Source organism: Paroedura picta, chromosome 2 (genome assembly GCF_049243985.1).
Source record: "Paroedura picta isolate Pp20150507F chromosome 2, Ppicta_v3.0, whole genome shotgun sequence".
Lineage (NCBI taxonomy): Eukaryota > Metazoa > Chordata > Lepidosauria > Squamata > Gekkonidae > Paroedura > Paroedura picta.
Window position 1 is genome coordinate 126437816 of NC_135370.1, and position 20399 is coordinate 126458214.

The window sequence follows — 20399 nt, forward strand, 5'->3', positions numbered from 1 at the left end:
TTTGCCATTTCCTTCTCCAGTGGATCACCTTTTGTCAGAGATCTCAGCTATGATCTGTCCGTCTTGGGTGACCCTGCACGGTATAGCTCATAGCTTCACTGAACTACGCAAGCTCCCTTGCCACAACAAGGCAGCGATCCTTGAAGGGGGAGAGAGTGCATTACAGGGCATTATAACATCAAGTGTAGCTGTCTAAGAAGGGTGGGAGTTGGTGAACCAGCTCTTGTTGGCCACTACACTACACAAATGGTGACCGGGATGAATATGGTCACCAGCAAAAGCAGGAGCAGGGAAAATAGCTGCATGTGGAAAGATCAGCAAAATTTGAACTTTCTTTCCCTCATGGCAGCCATCCAGGCTTTGCTGCAATCTTGCCCGATGAATGCACTTCTGTCTGGGATGCTGTGCCTGAGCTGCACTTCTTCAATCTGTGTCCCAGCCCCCTGAGGCAATTCAGATTTGACCTCGCTGACTTTGCCTTGGCGTTTCATGAAATGGCTAGAAATGGTTTCTGTACCTTCCCTTGAGAACTCCTGCTAATCTCTCTCCTCCATCCAGTCTTATTCCTGTGCTCCTCAGGCAAATCATATTTGTAGGTTCTTGAATGATAAGAGGACAGCAAAGCTGCATCATATGCAATCTTGTCCAACTAAAAGGAAGGACAACCCACTGTCATGACAGCAGGAAGCACTGTCAGGGATGGCTGACTTCTTCTCACCTGGTGGTTTGTATATACTGCAGTTATGTGTAAGCATGCTTATGGAAACTGTAGAATATATGAGAGAGAGAAAGAGGAAAAGGAAGGCAAAGAAGAGTAGAAACCATGAGATATACAAAGTATTTACCAAACATGCACACACACACTCCCTATGTGCCTTTTTGCCAGTCTTTACTTGAGATTACATGTGATTTCTTTGTATTTGGAAGCGGACAGAATTGGCCCCTTCAGTGGAATGTGCTATGTGGTTGATAAAAAAATGCCATAAACAACACAGAAGGTGGCACAATATGTTTGTATTGGAACAGATTTGGGATGACCACATAGTCATAGATTTTTTTTGACACATGGAAATAATGTAGTCAGTGAGTGCATCTGCCAATAAAAACTTTCTGTCATGCCATAATGTGGAAATGTGTAGTCACATATGCATCTTAATCTGAAATGTATCCTGTTTCTTGCCTTTATTTCTGTTTCTGTTGGGTCTTTTCTCACATTTCTATCTCATTGGACACATGCTTTATGACTTTGATTTTGAGATTAACATTCCAGTGTCAGTTGAATCATTTCTAGTCCTTTACCCATTCATCCAGATCTGTTTGTAAGGATTGTTGTTATAATATTGGGTTTATTATAGTACTGCTTGGAAGTCTGGATATTGAAACTTTCTCATTTGTATCAAGGTCTCTGGGATACTCCAAGCTGTGTATGTGCTTACATATTAGTGTCTTAAAAGTATTGACAGCAGCAGAAAACTATGAACATCTTAGTAGGCAGCTCATGTGGTATACCAAGAAAGTGCATTAGCTTCTTAACTGGTTCCTGAGACTCAAAGGAGCATGGAAGTACTGAAATGCAAGCCTGAGCTTGTACCTTGACTTTGTTTAGTGATCAGTATTTTTTTTTACCAACTCTGGAGCAAATTTTGCATGCATGAGGCTGGACTTCCAGGGATTGGACTGGAACTAGAAAGCTCCTTTTCTGCATCTGGAGAGTGTCCATCTGGGAGATTCCCAGATAAGACAGGAATGTGATACTTTACACACACACACAGTAAATAATATGCTCAGCAACTGTTCACAGATTTCATTATTTGGCACAGAGATATTCCCATCTTGCCATGTCCTACCTGTGAAGATGCCAGCCACAGTTATTGGCAAAATGTCTGGACTAAAATTACCAGACTGAATCCACACAGCCCAAAAAACCCAGAATGGCCAGTTAACACTGGCTGTGAAAGTCTTTGACAATTCATATTTGTGATTTGTTGGAACATTAAATAAATTTATTTTTATTTTACTTATATTTATAGTCCACCTTTCTCACTGACTCTCAAAGCAAATTATTGATACAATCAATGTGATGACTAATAAGCAATATACTAGGACTAGGATTACAGAAAACATATTATATTACACATGATACAGAGTGCAGATGCAATACAGAAAAATAGTATTAAATAAATAGAAAATAACACAGTGAACAGGATAGTATAACAATACTTAAGTTCACTAGCACCTTAAAGACCAACAAAGTTTTATTCAAGGTATGAGCTTTCATGTGCATGCACACTTCCTCAAGCAATGTTGTATTATGGATCAAATTCAAGGTTCTGGTTTTGATTTTCAAGGCCATACATGGTCTAAGCCTGATGTATCTGAGAAACCATTTAGTTGACTATGCCCCTCTGGGTGGTGATCCCTGGCCCTAGAGAAGTACACCTGATCTTATCCTTACACTGCTTCTTCCCCATGTTCAGAAGACATCACACATACTCATTGCATCTCATAATGGTGCATATATACAGAATCATAAGAGTCAGAAGAGTCCATATAGGTAATCTAGTCCAACCCCTTGCTTAGTGCAGGGTCCTTGACAAGTGTTTGTCAAGCCACAGCTAATTTCATTGTTGAACCATGCTTACAGGAAAAAATAATTCTTAATATCCAGCTGTTACTTTTCCACCCATAATTTAAACTCATTATTGCAAATCCCTTCCTCTACTGCTGACAGGAATAGCTGTCCTCCAATAATTGAAAGTCTTTCAAATGCTAAAAGCGATCCATCATGTCTCCCCTCAACCTCCTCTTCACCAGACTGAACATGCCAGGATCCTCAGCCTTTCCTCATCAGGCTTGGTCTACAGGCTCCTGATAATCTTTGTTGCTCTCCTCTGCACCCATTCCATTCTGTCCAGATCCTTTTTGAAGTGAGGCCTCCAGAACTGCCGACAGTACGCCAGGTGTGGCCTGACCAATGCAGTGCACATGAGGACTATGACATCTTGCAATTTGGGTGTTATGCCTCTGTTGAAACACTTCAAGACCACATAAGCCTTTGTGTGCCTTAGCATCACACTGACTGCTCATATTTATCTTAAAGTTCACACATAGTCATTGTTCACACACACTGCTATCCTGAAGTGTGTCCCCCATCCTGTATGTGTGCTTTATATTATTTATTAATATCCAGAACTTTATACTTATCCTTGTTGAATTGAATCTTATTCACATCAGTCCACTTTTTCAGTGTGCTCAGATCTTGTTGAATTCTATTATCTTCTGGTGTGTTTGCTACTCCTTTCAATTTGGTGTCACCAAATTTAATGAGTATTCTTTCCACCTTCTCATCCAGATCATTTATAAAAAATATTGAAAAGTACCAGCCATAGAACTTAGGCTTGTGGCACCCCACTGGATACCTCCCTCTAATCAGGTGAAATACCATTGACAAGTACTCTTTGGATGCAGTTCTCCAACCAGTTCCCTATCCATCTATCTTAGAGTCTAGTCTACAGTCCTATAGTTTTCCCTTCAGAAAATCATGAGGAACTCTATCAAAAGCTTTATTGAAATCCAGGTAGACAACATTAACTGCAGTTCCAGAATCCAGTAAGCTTGTCACATGATCAAAGAATGAAACAAGATTGGTCTGGCATGACTGGTTGGGGACAAATCCATGTTGACTTCCCTGTACTTTCATGTGGTCCTTCAGATGCTCACAAATTGACCCCTTTAAAATATGCTCCAGTATCTTCCTTGGAACAGAGGACTGATTGACTGGCCTGTAGTTTCCTATGTCAGTATTCTTCCCTTTTTAAAAGAATTACATGACATTCGCCCTCCTCCAACCATGTCACACATCTTCCATTCTTCAAGAGATTTTGAAGACTGTGGACAAAGGCTTTGCAAACTCTCTAGAAAGTTCTTTGAGCACTCTGATGCACATCATCTGTCTCCGGATCTGTACTTATGCCGCCAAGTGCTTCTCTGTTAAACTCTGGTTATTTGTAGGGATGTTGTCAATAGGGCATGTTAAATGGCTTCATACCTCTAGTGCTTGATAATAAATATATTCTTAAATTCTCCTGTAATCTTTCTTTTCCTGGAACTAAAAGAATGTTTTCAAAGTTTTTTAGTTTAAGTAGCATTCATTTTTCCTCTTTCCACCACCAACAAAGACCCTTTCTCAGACCAGAAAGATATGAAGTGTAATGTGAAGCCACTCAGTAATTTGAAAGGACTTTATTGCTCTCAGTAGCATCCTATTAAACTGCTAGTATAGTTGATCCAAATTTCGAGGAAGGAGTTGAAATTGTTGAAAATTAATGTGAGTGTTGAAGGTTCCCTGTCTATCTAGACATTCCAAGTTTTGTCTGTACTACTGCTATGTCTGTCTGGTAACTCTAATACACTTTCCTTCACCATGTCTGTTTACAGGTTATCTTGACGAATCAGGTTACCACGTGGCTGAGCGATGGCCTTGCTGTTCAGGCAGACCCGCTGTCTCCAGCTGATGACTTTTCCCTGTTTGAAGGTAAGCAAATCCTTTTTATTACAGACGAAACTTGATTCTGAGACAAATCTCCACTGCCACTCTCATGTCTCTTGTTCATGTTTAAGGGGCAACAAAGATGTAGGTATCAACCCAGTATAAAATGTAGCTACAGTTCAAAGCCCCTTTAAATCTTTTTAGGAGTTATATTGGGTAAGAGTAGGAAAATGTCTATCAAAAGTCTATATACTGGGGACTTTTAAAATAATGTTCATCCCACTAGTTCTTTGATGGTATATCTAAAGACATTATTATGGACCGGCTGAATGAGAGCTTTATACCTGCCTTACCACCGTTAGAGGTAAAAATACTCAACAAACAATAACTAGATGATTGCATTGATCTGATATAGTAAAACATGCTTGACTATAAGCCATTCAGAAGCTTGCATTTCTTGAACAAAACAATAAATATGTGGTTCCTGAATCAATGGTTTTGGTTTCAAATATAGTATAGCAAAGTACAGATCTGAATACTATATTATGCTATTAAAGTCTGTGCATGGTGCCTGATATGTGTAAACCTCTGCTTTTTGATTAAAGAATGAAAATGATGCAGTTGGACTAAGTTCTGTCTCACCATGCACTCTCACCAATATTGGATATGACTACTATGTTGTTGTCTGCTTATTTGAGCTGTTTACCTTTATCTTTTTGTAGAACACAAAAAAGTTAAGTAATGGAAGTTAGTTGCACAATTAAAAAGAACTTGCTGAGTTTAGTCAGTTATCTACGTGCATTGTGCACTTATCCTTTTTTAATTACATTTTGGGCTGTATCAAACGGAGTATCATGTCCAGATCACAGGAGGTGATAGTACCACTTTACTCTGCTCTGGTTCGGCCTCACTTGGAGTACTGTGTTCAGTTTTGGGCACCCCAGTTGAAGAGGGATGTAGACAAACTAGAGCATGTGCAGAGGAGGGCAACAAAGATGGTGAGGGGTTTGGAGACCAAGATGTATGAAGAAAGGTTGGGGGAGCTTGGTCTGTTTAGCCTGGAAAGAAGACGACTTAGAGGGGATTTGATAACCATCTTCAAGTATTTAAAAGGCTGCCATAAAGAGGATAGAGCAGAGTTGTTCTCTCTTGCTCCGGAGAGATGGACCAGAACCAATGGGATAAAATTAATTCAAAAGAAATTCTGTCTAAACATCTGGAAGAAGTTCCTGACAGTTAGAGCAGTTTCTCAGTGGAACAGGCTTCCTCGGGAGGTGGTGGGTTCTCCATCTTTGGACATTTTTTGACAGAGGCTAGATAGCCATCTGACGGTGAGTCTGATTCTGTGAAAGTTTAAGGGGGTGACAGGTTACAATAGATGAGCGATAGGGTTGTGAGTGTCCTGCATAGTGCAGGGGGTTGGACTAGATGACCCATGAGGTCCCTTCCAACTCTATGATTCTATGATTCTATGCATCTTATTCACATCTGCCCATTTTGCCAGTGTGTTTAGATCTAGCAATGCAACATGAGTAACAGGAAATAGTAGTAAAAATGTATTGCATAGAAAGGGGACATGTTAGCAGACCAGAATGATGAATCAGACAACATATATACTTTTGGCAAGGATTTAGTCATAGCTTGTATTACGTGAATGAGTGTAGGTACAGCATGGGTGGATCCTGCCATCTTGCGACCAACCCACCAGAAGGAAAACCTTTGCAAGCAGCCTGACCCTGGAGCACCAAGCAGCATGCAGCCTGAGCCCGCAGCCATCGATGTCTGCTTGCACTGGCAGGTGGCGGGCAATTTGGGAACCTGCAAGCATCAGCCTCTTTTAGATTCCCCATGCCACCCAGAAATGCAAGCCAGGTGGCCTCCCCCACTCTTTGGAGATGGCCCCAGTGGCTCAACATCCACACAGTCTCCTAAGGAGGCCCCCTTACTTGGGGAAGTCCAGCACGCAGGGTCAGCCTCCCCTCAATATGTATCCGACCCATGCCTAACAACCACCACAGAGTGTGGGGTGGAACCCTCTGCTCCCACCAATACTCAAACCAACCAAGCCATGCACGCCACTTTTCTATCCCCCAGTCTGATAGGTGAACTCCATTGTCCTGAAACAGTGCTGACTATTTGAAATTGATATCGGGTGCTGGATAGCCAACCCACCAAAGTTCTATAGCAACTTAACCAGTGCTTTGCAAGCCTTCATCCTGGCCAAATCCACATGATCTGGTGTGACCCTTCATGATCACCTCTCCAATAATTCCAACCAAAACACATGTGACAGATGCTGCTGAATGGCCCTCAGGCCAGTGACGATGGATGAGGAGAGACATAAATCCAATACTGCTGGTGGATCAGTCTCCCCCAGCTGAATAACAACTGCCACTGGAGCCCCACTATACTGCACAGACCTAATCTAGTTGTCTGTTTTGTGAGAGAGGATGCTGGACTAGAGGGCCTGTTGAATCTGATCCATTATGGCTCTTCTTACATTCTTAAGAAGTAAGAACTTCCTGATTCACAGCTTAATCTCTAAGGGTCAAACTTCATATGACGTTGGACTTCTGAGACTGAGACTCCTGACAAGTCTTTTATCCATAGAAACCTACTGTATCCTGTTTCCTGTTTCATACAGCATCCAACCAGTTGCCCTTGAGGTCAGATAATGCAGAGAGGCCTTACCTAATGCTACCTCCTAATACTGGCATGAAGAGGTTTGCATATGGAGGTTGCTTTTAATCATCATGGATACCAGCCATTAATCATCATGGTTACCAGCCACTGAGATGACCTGTCTAATGCCCTCTTGAATGCTTATGATGTTGTCTAATGCCCTCTTGAATGCTTATAATGTCCATTGACAATGAATTCCCCTATTACTCATTGAACAAATAAATGTTTGTCTGTCCTGAATGTATTGCCTATTAACTTTATTGGATTCCCCTGAGTTGTATCCTGGGAGAAGTAAAAGATGTTCCCGTGAGGACTCTCACAGCCACATCTCGCTCCAGTTGTAACTTCTGGGTCAAGGGTAGACCTGCATAGAGCGAGTTACAGAAATCTAATCTGGGGGTGACTGCCACATGGATCACTGTGACCAGGTGTTCCAGGGCCAGATAGGATGCTAGTAACCTTGCTTGGCAGGTAGAAAAATGCCAAATGCACTACTCTTGTGATCTGCATCTCAATTGACAAGGAGGCATCAAAGATCACCCCCAAATTCCTAACCAAGGGCGAGATCTCTAATTGCACCCCGTCCAGGCAAGGGAGACGCACTTCCTGATCTGACCCTTTCCGGCCATCCGCAGGACCTCTATCTTAGAAGGGTTGAATTTCAGGTGACTCTGCCTGAGCCAGACTGTCATCGCTTCCAAACTACAGGCAAATGTTTCCAGGGGCGAGTCAGGCCATCATCTATCAGGAGGTAGAGCTGGGTGCCATCTGCATATTTGTGACAACCCAGCTCGAAACCTTGGATCAGCTTAATTGTGAGTAGTTCTTTAAACAGGCTTCAAGTATTCCAGTATGTTAAAAAAAAATTGAAATGCACCTGAGGGAATAGAAAAGAACATGAGTCCAGTAGCACCTTAAAGACTAAAAAAATTGTGGCAGGATATGAGCTTTCAAGAGTCTTCAAATGCAGCTAGGTGCACTTCAGATATACTTGAGGGAATAATAAAATGTTGACACATGCTGGATCATTCTTTTAATGGTTACTGCGACAAACTGTTGCAAACTTGTTTGTGCAAGCTCCTTTTGATAGCAGCAGCTTTTGCCTCTGTGTGTCATGGAAGTACACTCAGAAAGAAAGTGATTCATAATTTTTCAAATATCCAGTTTTACTAGAAAGTTTTTCACAAATTATAAATGATTAGACATACTATGTAGCCACAAATCCATTGGAATTAACTGCTTAAGATTAAATACATCGAAGTAGTGATAAAATATTTGGTTTTAGTTATCATTGTAAGTAGTATCAGCTGACAGCTCTCTGGTTCTGCTAATGGCTGGAGTATTTCGTTTTGCTACCACACTGTACAGCCATCCAGTATCTCTTTTCTATATCCCCCTGAAATAGACTTCTTTGATGCTAGTGGGGATTTATGCTCATGCATTACTTGAATGTCGATGACGAGAAAATAATAAGTCTCATTAACTGTAACTGAGATTCTGTAGTTATAGCAGTATGTAAGAGAGAGATCACAGTTCACACAAGGTTTATATATGCATACTTAATGAAAACTCCATATAAAAAGTTGGAGATTGTGGTAACCAGTTTGGTGTAGTGCTAACTTCTAATCTGGTATGCCAGGTTCGATTCTGCACTCCCCCACATGCAGCCAGCTGGGTGACCTTGGGCTTGCCATGGCACTGATAAAGGTGTTCTAACTGAGCAGTGATATCGGGGATCTCTCATCCTCGCCCACCTTGCAGGGTGTCTGTTGTGGGGAGAGGGAAGGCGACTGTAAGCCACTTTGAGCCTCCTTCAGGTAGAGAAAAGCGGCATATAAGAACCAACTCTCCTTCTTCTAAATAGTGAAACCCCAATATTTTAGATTTTAAAGGAGAAGACAGATAAGGGCCCAACACTGTTTATGGCAAAACTAGTCTCTACATACCACTGTGGTTTCAGTTTTGTAGGACTTAAGACTGAGCTGAATTGTAACTCTTGTTTGAACCAGCTTTTTCCTCAACATCAACAAAATGCATAACTGGAATTTAATCCTTCAACAAAATTGCCTAGGTAAGGGACACAGGCCACGTCCTGCTTCATCATTCTTAAAATAAGCTCAAACACTATTTTGAGAAACATACACTTGAGATTTCATCTAATTATAATCTATGCTGGTGTGCTAGAAAAGCAAATAGTTTTAATATCCTATCTCTCTGCATATATAGTGTATGTAGTCTATTTGTAATTTTTGGTATTAGAACATATTTCTTATAAGGAATACATATACATGCTCATTTGACATACTTTTAAGATGCTGAATTACACATTATAATAGTTTATTAACCACAGGTATCAGAGTGTGTGGTAGTGGATATAAGTTGCAGAAAAATAAATTAGTTATTGGGGAGGGATCATAAGAAAAGGTATTTACAGAAGCTGCAAAAGTGCCTTTGTACGTGTGGAGGGGTGGAATTCAAAGGGAAAAAATGTGATTGGTAAAAGTAAATTGCAAATTAGTATGTGTGTGAACAATGCGGAAGAAAAAGCAGAAAGGAGCCTGTTTGTCCCTGAGCCACTTAACTTATTTTGATTATGTCACTGGTTTGTGTGCTCTAGTTAGTGCAGAATGTCATCCTCGTCTACTGAACTGCAGGCAAAGGGAGTGCCATGCAGAGGGAATTATAGCAATTTAGCTTTGATGTTACAAAGGCATGTATTGAAATCGCAAGGTCTGATTCTGGAAGAAAAGGTTGCTGCCCTCTCACCGGGCAGAGCTGCTACAAAGCACTCTTGCTAGGTTCATACACTAAAGTGTTGGAAGCAGAGATGGATCTACTCTGAAGCGCTAGTGAGCCCCACTAATAGCCAATGCTGCATCCTCCATCCCAATTCCAGAGTCTGTCAGTCATTATTACTTCACTTTTTGCCTGAGTTCAACTTCAATCAGCATACACATATCTGGTGTACCATTACAGCCATGCATGCACTAGTAAACCTAAAGATCACATTTCAGATAGAGACAGAGTTCAGTGTCTTCCACATATCGAGGGCAGCTTATTGAAGATTTCTGCATCATGTAATTTATAGAACTGAATTGTAGATAGTATATCACATAGACTGTTAGGGACTATAAGAAAAGGGATTGAGATCTATGGTGTGACCTCATTTGGAATGCCATGTACAGTTCTGATCCCCATATCTCAAAAAGAATATTAACGAGCTGCGGAAAGTGCAGAGGAGAGTAACTAAGATGATGAATGGGTTGAAGCACTTCCCTATGAGAAAAGACCGAAGAGTTTGGGACTTTTCGGTTTAGAAAAGACACTACTAAGGTGGAATATGATATAGAGGTTTAAAAATTATTCATGGATTATTTATATTTATGTTTATGTTTATGTTTATATTTACTCATATTTGCCAGCGTATAAGACGACCCCCCAACATTTCCACTCAAAATATAGAGTTTGTTACATTACATTACAGTACCTGTCATTGAAGAGCTTCTTGTGGCGCAGAGTGGTAAGGCAGCAGAAATGTTGTTTGAAGCTGTCTGCCCATGAGGCTGGGAGTTCAATCCCAGCAGCCGGCTCAAGGTTGACTCAGCCTTCCATCCTTCCGAGGTCGGTAAAATGAGTACCCAGCTTGCTGCTGGGGGTAAACGGTAATGACTGGGGAAGGCACTGGCAAACCACCCCGTATTGAGTCTGCCATGAAAACGCTAGAGGACGTCACCCCAAGGGTCAGACATGACTCGGTGCTTGCACAGGGGATACCTTTACCTTTACCTGTCATTGTCACCATTGTACAGCTACAGCGCGACTGCAGCGCCTTTGGCCCGCCCCTGCATCTCCCTGTGACCGGCACTAGTGTGCAAGTGCGCATGTGTGAGCTCTGCGTAGACAAGGGGCAGGTCAGAGCGCCGCTGCTTCCTGCTGAGCAGAAGGGGCCGGTCACACCGAAAAGGCTGGCACCCCTGTCTCACTTCTGATGCTTGCCGCAGCCACGCTGATGACCCGCCGCGGCCGAGCTGGATACCGCACGATACTGGATGGTATGTAGAATGAGGTGGGCAGGGTTCGGGAGGCCACTATGGGCAGCTATGTCTATCCCAACTGAAGCGCACCCGGCGTATAGGACGACCCCCCGACTTGGAGGCATGTTTTTCAGGGGGGGAAAGTAGTCTTATACGCCAGCAAATACTGTATATTAGAGTTGCCAAAAAGAAATTTTCTCCCTTGAGTGGATAAAAGGAAATACTGCTTTCTACAGAGAGTGATTAAAATGTGGAATTCACTGCCAGAAGATGTAGTGTTTATTCCAGAGGAATAAACAGCTTTAAAAGGCAACCCCATGGACAATGATCCTCCAGGCCTTCCTGTCTTCAACCATTCCCCGGAGTCCATTTAAGTTTGCACCGACTGCTTCAGTGACTCCATCCAGCCACCTCATTCTCTGTCATCCTCTTCTTCTTTTGCCCTCAATCATTCCCAGCATTAGGCTCTTCACCAGGAATTAGATAGATTATTGAAGACTAAATCTATCAGTGGCTCCTAGTCAAGGTGACTGAGTGGAATTTCCACATTCAGAGGTACTAATTCTCTAAATCCCAGAGCCAGGGGACAACATCAGGGGAAGCTCTCAGCCTCTATGCCTTATTGGTGGCTGTTAAGAGGAAGTGGTTGGCCACAGTGTGAGACAGGATGCTGGACTAGATAGACCATGAATCTGATCCAGCAGGGCTCTTCTTCTGTACATCTCATCTCAGAGCAGAATTGGAGATGAATCCTCATGCCAAAAATCTTCTGCTGATTATTAGCACGCTTATTTAATCATCCAAAACGCATTGCCTGACTTGTCTTACAAAAAAAAAATGTTTCACTTAATGGCATAATAAAATTGCTTCAGGCACAGAACGTGCAGAATTAAAGGGTCCTGTGGAAGATGGAGAATTACATAATCCCATTCAGGGAATTCTTAAGAAAACAGCAGCAAAGACCATGCACTACACATTCCTGGAGACCCACCAGCCTGAAACGACTGTCATTTAAAACATGATTCTGACTTTAGACTTGCTATAAATAAGTTTGATTTCTTAAATTACTGCATCATTTACAGTCCTTCCTTTAAACCCAGCTGACAAAATCTACTCCAGATGTTTGGTAGGCAGAAACAGCAAGCAACAAAGTCAGACATACCTCCACCAGCACTACCACAAAAACGTAAGAAGCAAAGAATTATTTAAATTTAAAATAAAGAGCAATAGAGGAATAACTTGGCTGAAATTTGATATGATTTTAACAGGAACACAAGAATTAATTTATCTTGTTCATAAGACAGCATATTTATTAGGTTGCTTTTTCTTCAAAGCCACAGGGGCTTGGCTGATGAAACCTGAAATTGTTGTTCCATAACCTTTTGCTTTTAAATTAAACAAATGACCTCAGATTTGGAACAACTGTTTACTCTAGGGAAAGTATGTCATTAAGGAAGTGCCAGAAACATAATTAATTGACACAAGTCTTGAAAACTACTTTAAAGGGTGTTAGTTCCCTTATATAGGTTTCTGGGAAATGACAGAGCCCCTGTTCATACATTTGCTCGGGGGCCAACACTGATATAGAATGACGGAAGAGAAACTCCAAGTCCATTCCAGTTCCTATGTAGATGGCTTCCAAAAGATCCAGTTCACCCGTGCAAGTGCCTTATCTCATAGAACTGTTGCTGATGCGTTTATACCCCTCAGAACATGGGAAGGGGAGAGAAATCACAGAAATAAGGCCACTACACTATTGCCCATTGATGTAGAGGCCCTAAGTCACACTATATATATTTATATTTATATCTATATCTATATCTATATCTATATCTATATGCCGCCCTCCCCGAAGGCTCAGACTAAAGATTATTTACATAGTAAACAAAAAGGGATTTGTACCTTGCTTTTATTGCACACTGTTTCAGTGCTGGCCCTAGTAGATGTATGAGCTGGACAAAAATGCTGTAGAGTTTTGATTAAAATATGAGCTGTGTATGAAGCACTGTATTCAGATCAATTAAGATTAATCAGTCTGCCCTAGAAATACAGTGCCTATAGCTTTGCTGAGTTATATTTGATAGATAGATATATTGGACAGCTATAAAAGTTGATCTGCTATTGGCAAACAGGATTAATTGCTGTCCCACTATTTTCCCTCTATTGATCAGGTTATGGATAAAAATTATGAGCAAAATGTTTAATTGGAGAGAGGTTTATACAGTAGTGTGTTATAGCTAACAAAGTTTTCTTAAGCTATTTTGGAAATGGCAGTGACCAGGAAGTAGGTTGACTGTGTTTCTGTCTGAATATTCCCTGTACACCTGCCTTTAAAAAAATTCCCTAGTCCAGCAACAACAATAAACAAGGAACCTTGTCTGAGTTTTGAAATCCAGACTTTTGGGATATTTGCCAACATTGAGCAAATTTGACTGAATATATTAACTTATCCAAAGTACAATGTAATGGTCTTAAAAAAAATTATTGCTCTCATTGTTAGTTATTACCAGGAATTGTATGTACAAACTGGGTAATTTTTCCTTTCCCATCAGGCTTTCCCCACTACTGTGATGTTATATTTCCTTGTTGCCCCTGGTCTGAATCACAGAATCGTTTGCACTGTGTTATTGTCTATGCTCCCCTGCTTGTCCTGACCTCCTGGGACTCTCAAGCGTGGCCTTGATGTCCTCCCGCCTCCCAGGGGCCAGCCTCCTCAGCCTCTGAAGAAGACCACCTAGGTGAGCTGTGGGACAGCTACACAAGCCAGAACTGCGCCACACAGCTAGACCAGGGGCCCAAATCCAGCCGTTCTTCTACCCCAGTAGTAACTGCTGCAGAAGCCAAGCCCAAGGATGGGCTTCAGCAGAGGGCAGTGGCAACAGCCTGGCTGACAGGGCAGAGAAGGAAACCTCAGGGACTGTGGGGGGGGGGGAGCAGAGGAAGATGGAGCAAAGCCCCCGGGGAGGTGACCTATTGGGGTGGGATCCAGGCAGCCCAGGGCAAGCAGCAGCAGCCAAAGTCTGGAAGACCCACTTCCCCTGGCTGCTAGCCTGGTGGTAGAGAGAGAACGCTGGGGAAGATAGGATGCTGGGGAAAGGTGGCAAGGTTAAAGTAACCTCAGACAAGGTAATAGGGTGTGGAGATGCAGAAGGTGAGGGGAAGGATAAAAGGAAGGCAGGCTCAGGGTGGTGGGTGACAAGGAGGAGAGCAGCGGTGAAGTGGAGGAAGAGTAGAGGAATTGCCAAGGAGCATGGAAGTGGGTAAAGGTGCAGGTAGGAGGAGGGACAGGAGAGCAAAGAGGTGGAAGGCTTGTGGAGAGACACCTTTGGCAGCCTTGAGGAGATGAGCAACTCCAGCATTTTAGGGTCCTCCTCAGACAGCTCATCCGGGAGTGTGAAACAGTGTTCTCTGCCAGCTTATCTGTTATAGCCCACCTGAGCCAGGAGGCATACACACAATACTTACTAGTCCTGCCTGTTTTGTACCTCAATGCCAGGGACACTGTCCACTCCCCAGAGTTATAAAATTAAACAATAGAGCAATAGAGCTTGCCTGGTTTGTACCCTGACTATAGGAAAGTGATGTTTCTGTATTTCAATGAACTGTCTTAATGAACACGAATACTCAAAAGTGTTTTGGTTTTTATTAGGAAAAATGGTATAGAGTTGTCATTGTAAATTCACACATTTTGCCTTGAGATTTTACCACAGAACACTGCTGAGCAGAATCTGGGAGTTTTTAGCATGTTCAACTTTGTAAAGGAAAAATAATCAAAGCATTGTTTTTGTTAAAAAAAATTACCTAGATTTGTACGTCTTTGGTTTTTGCCTATCTTGCTTACTTGTCCATTTGTGACTCTGAACACTACAACTGTGCTAAAATATCTAAGATTACAAGTACATCTTTCAGAATTGAGAGAAGAAAAGTTGTTTATTTCCTGTTAACCCAGAAACCTCCCTTTTGGTAACATTATAGTTTGAGTGGAAGATATAAAGAAAGCTGGACTGCAGTGTAAGCTTCATTGCACTTGAACTATGCAGTATCAGTGGCATACTGAACCATTACTTGGTATGAAGGAATGAATGAGGAGTTCACAAAACATCCTGGATATATGCAAGAAAACTATATTTGGTAATATTAAAGATTCTTTAAAGTATTTTCCTCTCCTTACCTGCTTTTCCCAGACCCACACCAAATAGATTAATTCTGCAAAGCAAACTCAGCATCACTTCAGGGTCTATTTGCTAACAGCTTGGAGGCTGCAAATGGAATTAAACACAAATTGTCAGTTTTTGCATTGGTTTCCTTTAACCTTCAGGACTTTATTCAAGTTTCTGAAATCTTTAAAATAGCTTGAGCCCTAATAAGTGCCCAACTTCGCAAAATGTTTGGATTCTAATTGGGTGGTGATTCCCCCAGCCCAGCTAGATTTCTCCCCAGTTACATGACAATTCTTCTTTTTATCCTTTAGCCAGTGATTGGTGGAGCAGGTTATCCTCTCAGCCAATACGCTGCTGTAGGTGCTGCTGGATTTTTTGCCTTGTTTATAGTATGTTTCCACTCTTGGCGATTGGTGGCAGTAGTTTTGAATGGTTTCTAAGATCTTCCTCGATCTGTTTAAGCCATGTTTTCTTTGGCGCCAGTTGTTGGATCTTCCATTTAGTTGGTCGTTCTCGCCAGAGGAGTTTATGAGGCAGTCTGTTGGTGTTCATTTTGCAGACATGGCCAAACCATTGCAGTCTGTGCTTTTGGATTTGTTCTTTAATTTGCAGCTGGTTGTCACATTTTGTCCAAATTGTCTCGTTTAGATTATGATCACCTAGACCGTTTATGCACTGGAGGTTACATGCCAGGCTGCAGGCTGGAATTTTAGTCGTAGCAGCTTGCCATACCTCTTCCTGGGGGAGCATTTGGCCTGGTGCACCTCATCCACCCCTGATTTGTGCTCCTGCATGGGAGCTGGGGCAGTAAAGCTCCTAGTGTGTAAACGGTCATAGAGAGACACCCAGAATCTGCTGCAGGCTTTGCATTTGGAAAGTCTCAAGTTTGTTTATGTCAGGTTTTAGTAAAGTCCATGAATTCTGATTCATGTAGGAGGATTGGCAAGAGTAGTGTCCAGAAGAGACAAACTTTAGTTTCGAAAGAGATGTTTGTCTTCTTCCAGAGGCACCCTTTGAGTGTGGCAAATGCTTGGCCAATCCTATTGTGGGCTTCAGTGGTAAATAACACTTTCTTTTCTTGCACCAATGAGCCTAAGTATTTAAATTCTTTGACTTGCTCAGTTTGGGCTCCACTGAGATATACGTTTGTCAGTGATCCATCTGTGATGTTGGTTTTGTCCACATTTATTTTCAAGCCGTAAGATTGGGTGATGCAGGCAATATCATAGAGGATGTTAGTAGCCTCTGCATCTGTATCAGCGAATATGGCACTATCATCTACAAACATGAGATCTGTCAGGAAGTTTTTTTGCCCATATTAAACTCCACAGCTATTCTTGAATGCTTTTTTCAAAATGGCATTAAATATGATGTTAAAAATTAGGGGAGAGACAACATCCAATTGGGGCACTCCAGTCTGGATTGTGAACTCCTCTGACAATTGCAGATAACATTCTCCATGTTTTACTGGGTCTAATTAGAATTGGTATTTATTTATTTTATTTAGTAATTAGACTTATATACTGCCACTCTTGGACCAGCCGGTTTGTGGTGGTTTACAATAAAACATAAAACAATAATATACAGATTGCTGTCAGAACTATACAATGGATAGCGGCAACAGTTTTCCCCTGACTCAGCCTTTCAACACCTCATCTCTTCTGTTCACAGATACGATATTCCAGTAGGTGTCACCAGGCAATGCTGGTCCGGGAATGGTGTGGTACTGATTACTCAAGGAAGGGGGAAGACCTGATCATATTACCCTGGTCTCCAGCCTGGCCTCATCCAAATGACTGGTGGGAGAGCTCCATCTTTCAGGCCCTGTGGAACCCCGAGAGCTCTGTCAGGGCCCTCAGCTCTTCTGGGAGCTCGTTCCACCAGGTAGGGGCCAGGACCAAAAAAGCACTGGCCCTGGTCGAGGCCAGGTGCACTTCCTGGGGGCCTGGGACCACCAGCAGATTAATGCCCACAGAGCGAAGATCTCTGCGGGAAGCATAAGCATATAAGTGGTCCCGCAGATAGGTAGGATTCAGGCTGCATATAGCCTTATGGTCAAAACCAAGATCTTGAACTTGATCTGGAAGCAAACCGGCAACCAATGCAGCTGTCTCAGCAATGGCGGGATATGGGCCCTCCAAAATTACCTAGTGAGGGCCTGTACAGCCCTATTCTGTACCAGTTGTAATTTCTGGGGCAGGGATAAGGGTAGGCCTGCGCAGAGTGAGTTGCAGAAATCTAATCTGGAAGTGACGGTTGTATGGATCACTGTGGCCAAGTGTATCCTAGTTCCAGAGAAAGAGAGGCCCTAGCCTTCCGTACTAAGATATTTTCACAAGCTGAAATGGCTCCATGGGGTGGCATTTCAATGATCAGTGCACATGTACTCAAAACATAAGCAAACTAATGCAAACTAATGCATACTGTAAACCTATGGCTACACTACCCCTCCTGCCAGAGGATAAATGAGGGGATGGTTTTGAAATGACCAAATTTTCATGTGCATTTTAATGCTATGATCTTAATAGTTATTATATGAGCTTAACAATTATTGTATTGTTTGTTGTTTATATATTATCAATAATAATTGTGATGATGAAATAGCTCCACAACAGGGCAAAAAGCAGCACCAGGACAGGTTTAGTGTGGAAAAATGATACAGGAGGAAGGCTGGAGCCACTCTTCCTCTGGCACCATCAACCTGGTACAAATTTCACCCTGTGGCCATTGGTTGAATTCAGTTCTCCATGGCTGCCATGTGGCTACAGGGAAAGCAACCTGTCTATCTGTAGATATGGTCTTTGATTCCTTACCTTGGGATCAGGAGGTGCCCATGAAAGGCTACGTAGATGTTGCTCCCTCTGTCTTTTGAGAACATTCCAGACAACAATATTTTTGGTCTGTTATTGCATGGATCCTGAAGTGAGAAAGGCTTTGAGGCCAGAAGCTAAAATTTCATAACTGCATGCTGTTAGCAAAACAAACTCAGACCTCCCCAGTGCCTCAGCTATATTAACATTGTAACAGCTTTTGGAAGGTTTCTTGTGCCAGCACTGTTCTCATTTTAAAATCACATTATGAAGGACAGCCATCTGCTAATGAATTTCCAGTGTAAATTTCAAGACATGTATTGTGCTGTAGAAAATGACAAGAGTGAAACTCTATCAATCTGTTCCAGTCCTGCTGCATCAAATGGGATAAGAGGAAGCTCAAGTTTTATGCTACTGGAAACGGAGATACAGAAGCCATTTTATGCCAGGAGGAGGGAATACAAATGGCCTCCTTTTTGGAATCAAGCACCCATTGGCACCTTAAAAACTAGCTAGCTTAGTGTGCCATGAGCTTTAACAGGCAAGAGTCCAAAGTCTTTCAAATCAGGCTGCAAATCTCTGGGAGCCCTTCCCAGCTCATCCCGCTGCCTTGATGTTCCTCCGCCTGCCAGTTGCATCTCCTGGGATCTTGCTTCATCTGAAAGGGGAGCCTGAGAACTGCCCGACAGTGGGTCTCGTGTTTATCTCTTTGTAACTGGCATCTCATTTGGATTTAGTTTCCTGTCATCTGTCAAAACTATCTAGGGCAACTTAAGTTCTTTTAGAAATAACTGCCTCTGCAGAGAACAGCTCACAGTGGAGTAGTCATTTCAGCTTCCTTTGGGCCAGATGCCAGTTCATCGAATAATGGATCTTTCTTTCCCCTTGGATTGCTACTCTATTTGCTCATCTTTCTAATTTTTGTTACGTAGATAAGGGAAAGTAGGGATTTTTTCCCCCATTGTGCTCAATAGGCATCTGTAATTCATTGCAAGGGAATGATTTTCAAACGTTCCACCAGTCAAAGCAACCATGAAATAATCAGCCTTCTGATTCATGGGGCAGTCCAAAAGGTTGTTTTTGGTTAACATGTAAAGGTCTGTTAAACTTAAAATCTTGTGAATTTTCTCATGTGGTGAGGCCTATACACTGTGCTTTTATATTTCTATAATTTAATCTAGGTTAGGGCTGCAAATAATTTTTTTGAACTAAAAGCACACATTTTGTTATTTTTTTAGGCTAATTGATTCTATTATGTTACTGCACACTGGAATGAAAAGAAATATATAAAGATGGCTTTTTAATACTTTATGTTTTCTTATTCATTATATTGTTTGTAAATGTGAGTAACTGATTAAAAGGCAAATATGATTAATGGTTTAATCACAAGACAGGAATAGCTAAGCTGTCTTAGTTTAGCTGTGTTTCTAAACTAAGTTTATCTGTGTGGAATATCATGCTAGCTAATAAAAATGAACACTTGGCTTTAGAGACATACATTTGCAACTGCTCAGTTGGGGATGATCCAAAGGCCTCTTGAATATCTCCAACTGAACAGTTGCAAATGTATATCTCTAGAGTAAAGTGTTCCTGTTTATTTGTTAGCATGACATTCCACACAGATAAATTTAGTAACAGGTACCAAACCATCCCTAGATGTCTTAGGGTAAATATAGTTCCTTGTTAATCTTAGGCCTATTTTGCATGAGTATTTCCCCACACTTACACCATGCATGTATGTTGTGTTTTCTTTTTCAGTCTGCATTTTCTTTCATTTTTACCATGCATGTTTGTCATTTTTTCTTTTTTTTGGTCTGCATTGATTTAACGGCACACACATAAATGAGATGAGGGCTGGAAGCCACCATGCTTGCTGTTGGGCTTGATAGATGGCATATAACTTAATGCTGGTCTTGACCCCCTCCCTTCCTTTCCTCCCTCCCTCTACCCTTTCATTAAAATGCTTGTGATTCAGTCCCTTGCATGAAAAGGAACATAGGGAGACAGATGGGGCAGTGGAAAGAATGGTAGAGCTGTAGGGTTGCTGAGACAGGAGGGGGAGATAATGCCACATTTTGTTGAAAAGTTTTTGTTAGCCTGTTCTGCATGTGGGTGCACATACCACAAACCACCACTTCTGAACCATGTTTAATTTCAAAAAGTCTCCCACCTGTAATTCCACCTTCTCCTATCAATATTCCCCCCCATCAATCCATATTTCACG

At 41.9% G+C, this 20399-nt stretch overlaps 1 protein-coding gene across 34 annotated transcripts in view; it reads left to right on the forward strand.

Moving 5' to 3' along the window:
- RAD51B (RAD51 paralog B) overlaps positions 1-20399 on the forward strand; it is a 502805-nt gene that overhangs the window by 113402 nt on the left and 369004 nt on the right. For 33 of the 34 annotated variants that reach the window (XR_013228395.1, XR_013228396.1, XR_013228398.1 and 30 more), the window contains one exon: positions 4438-4534. Coding sequence is in view for 30 of the 34 variants with exons in the window: in XM_077322524.1 (XP_077178639.1) it covers positions 4438-4534 (97 nt within the window). In the remaining 4 variants the exon portion in view is untranslated. Of the gene's footprint in view, positions 1-4437; positions 4535-7133; positions 7400-20399 lie in introns of those variants that run through there. The other variant, XM_077322552.1, reaches the window with a different exon arrangement.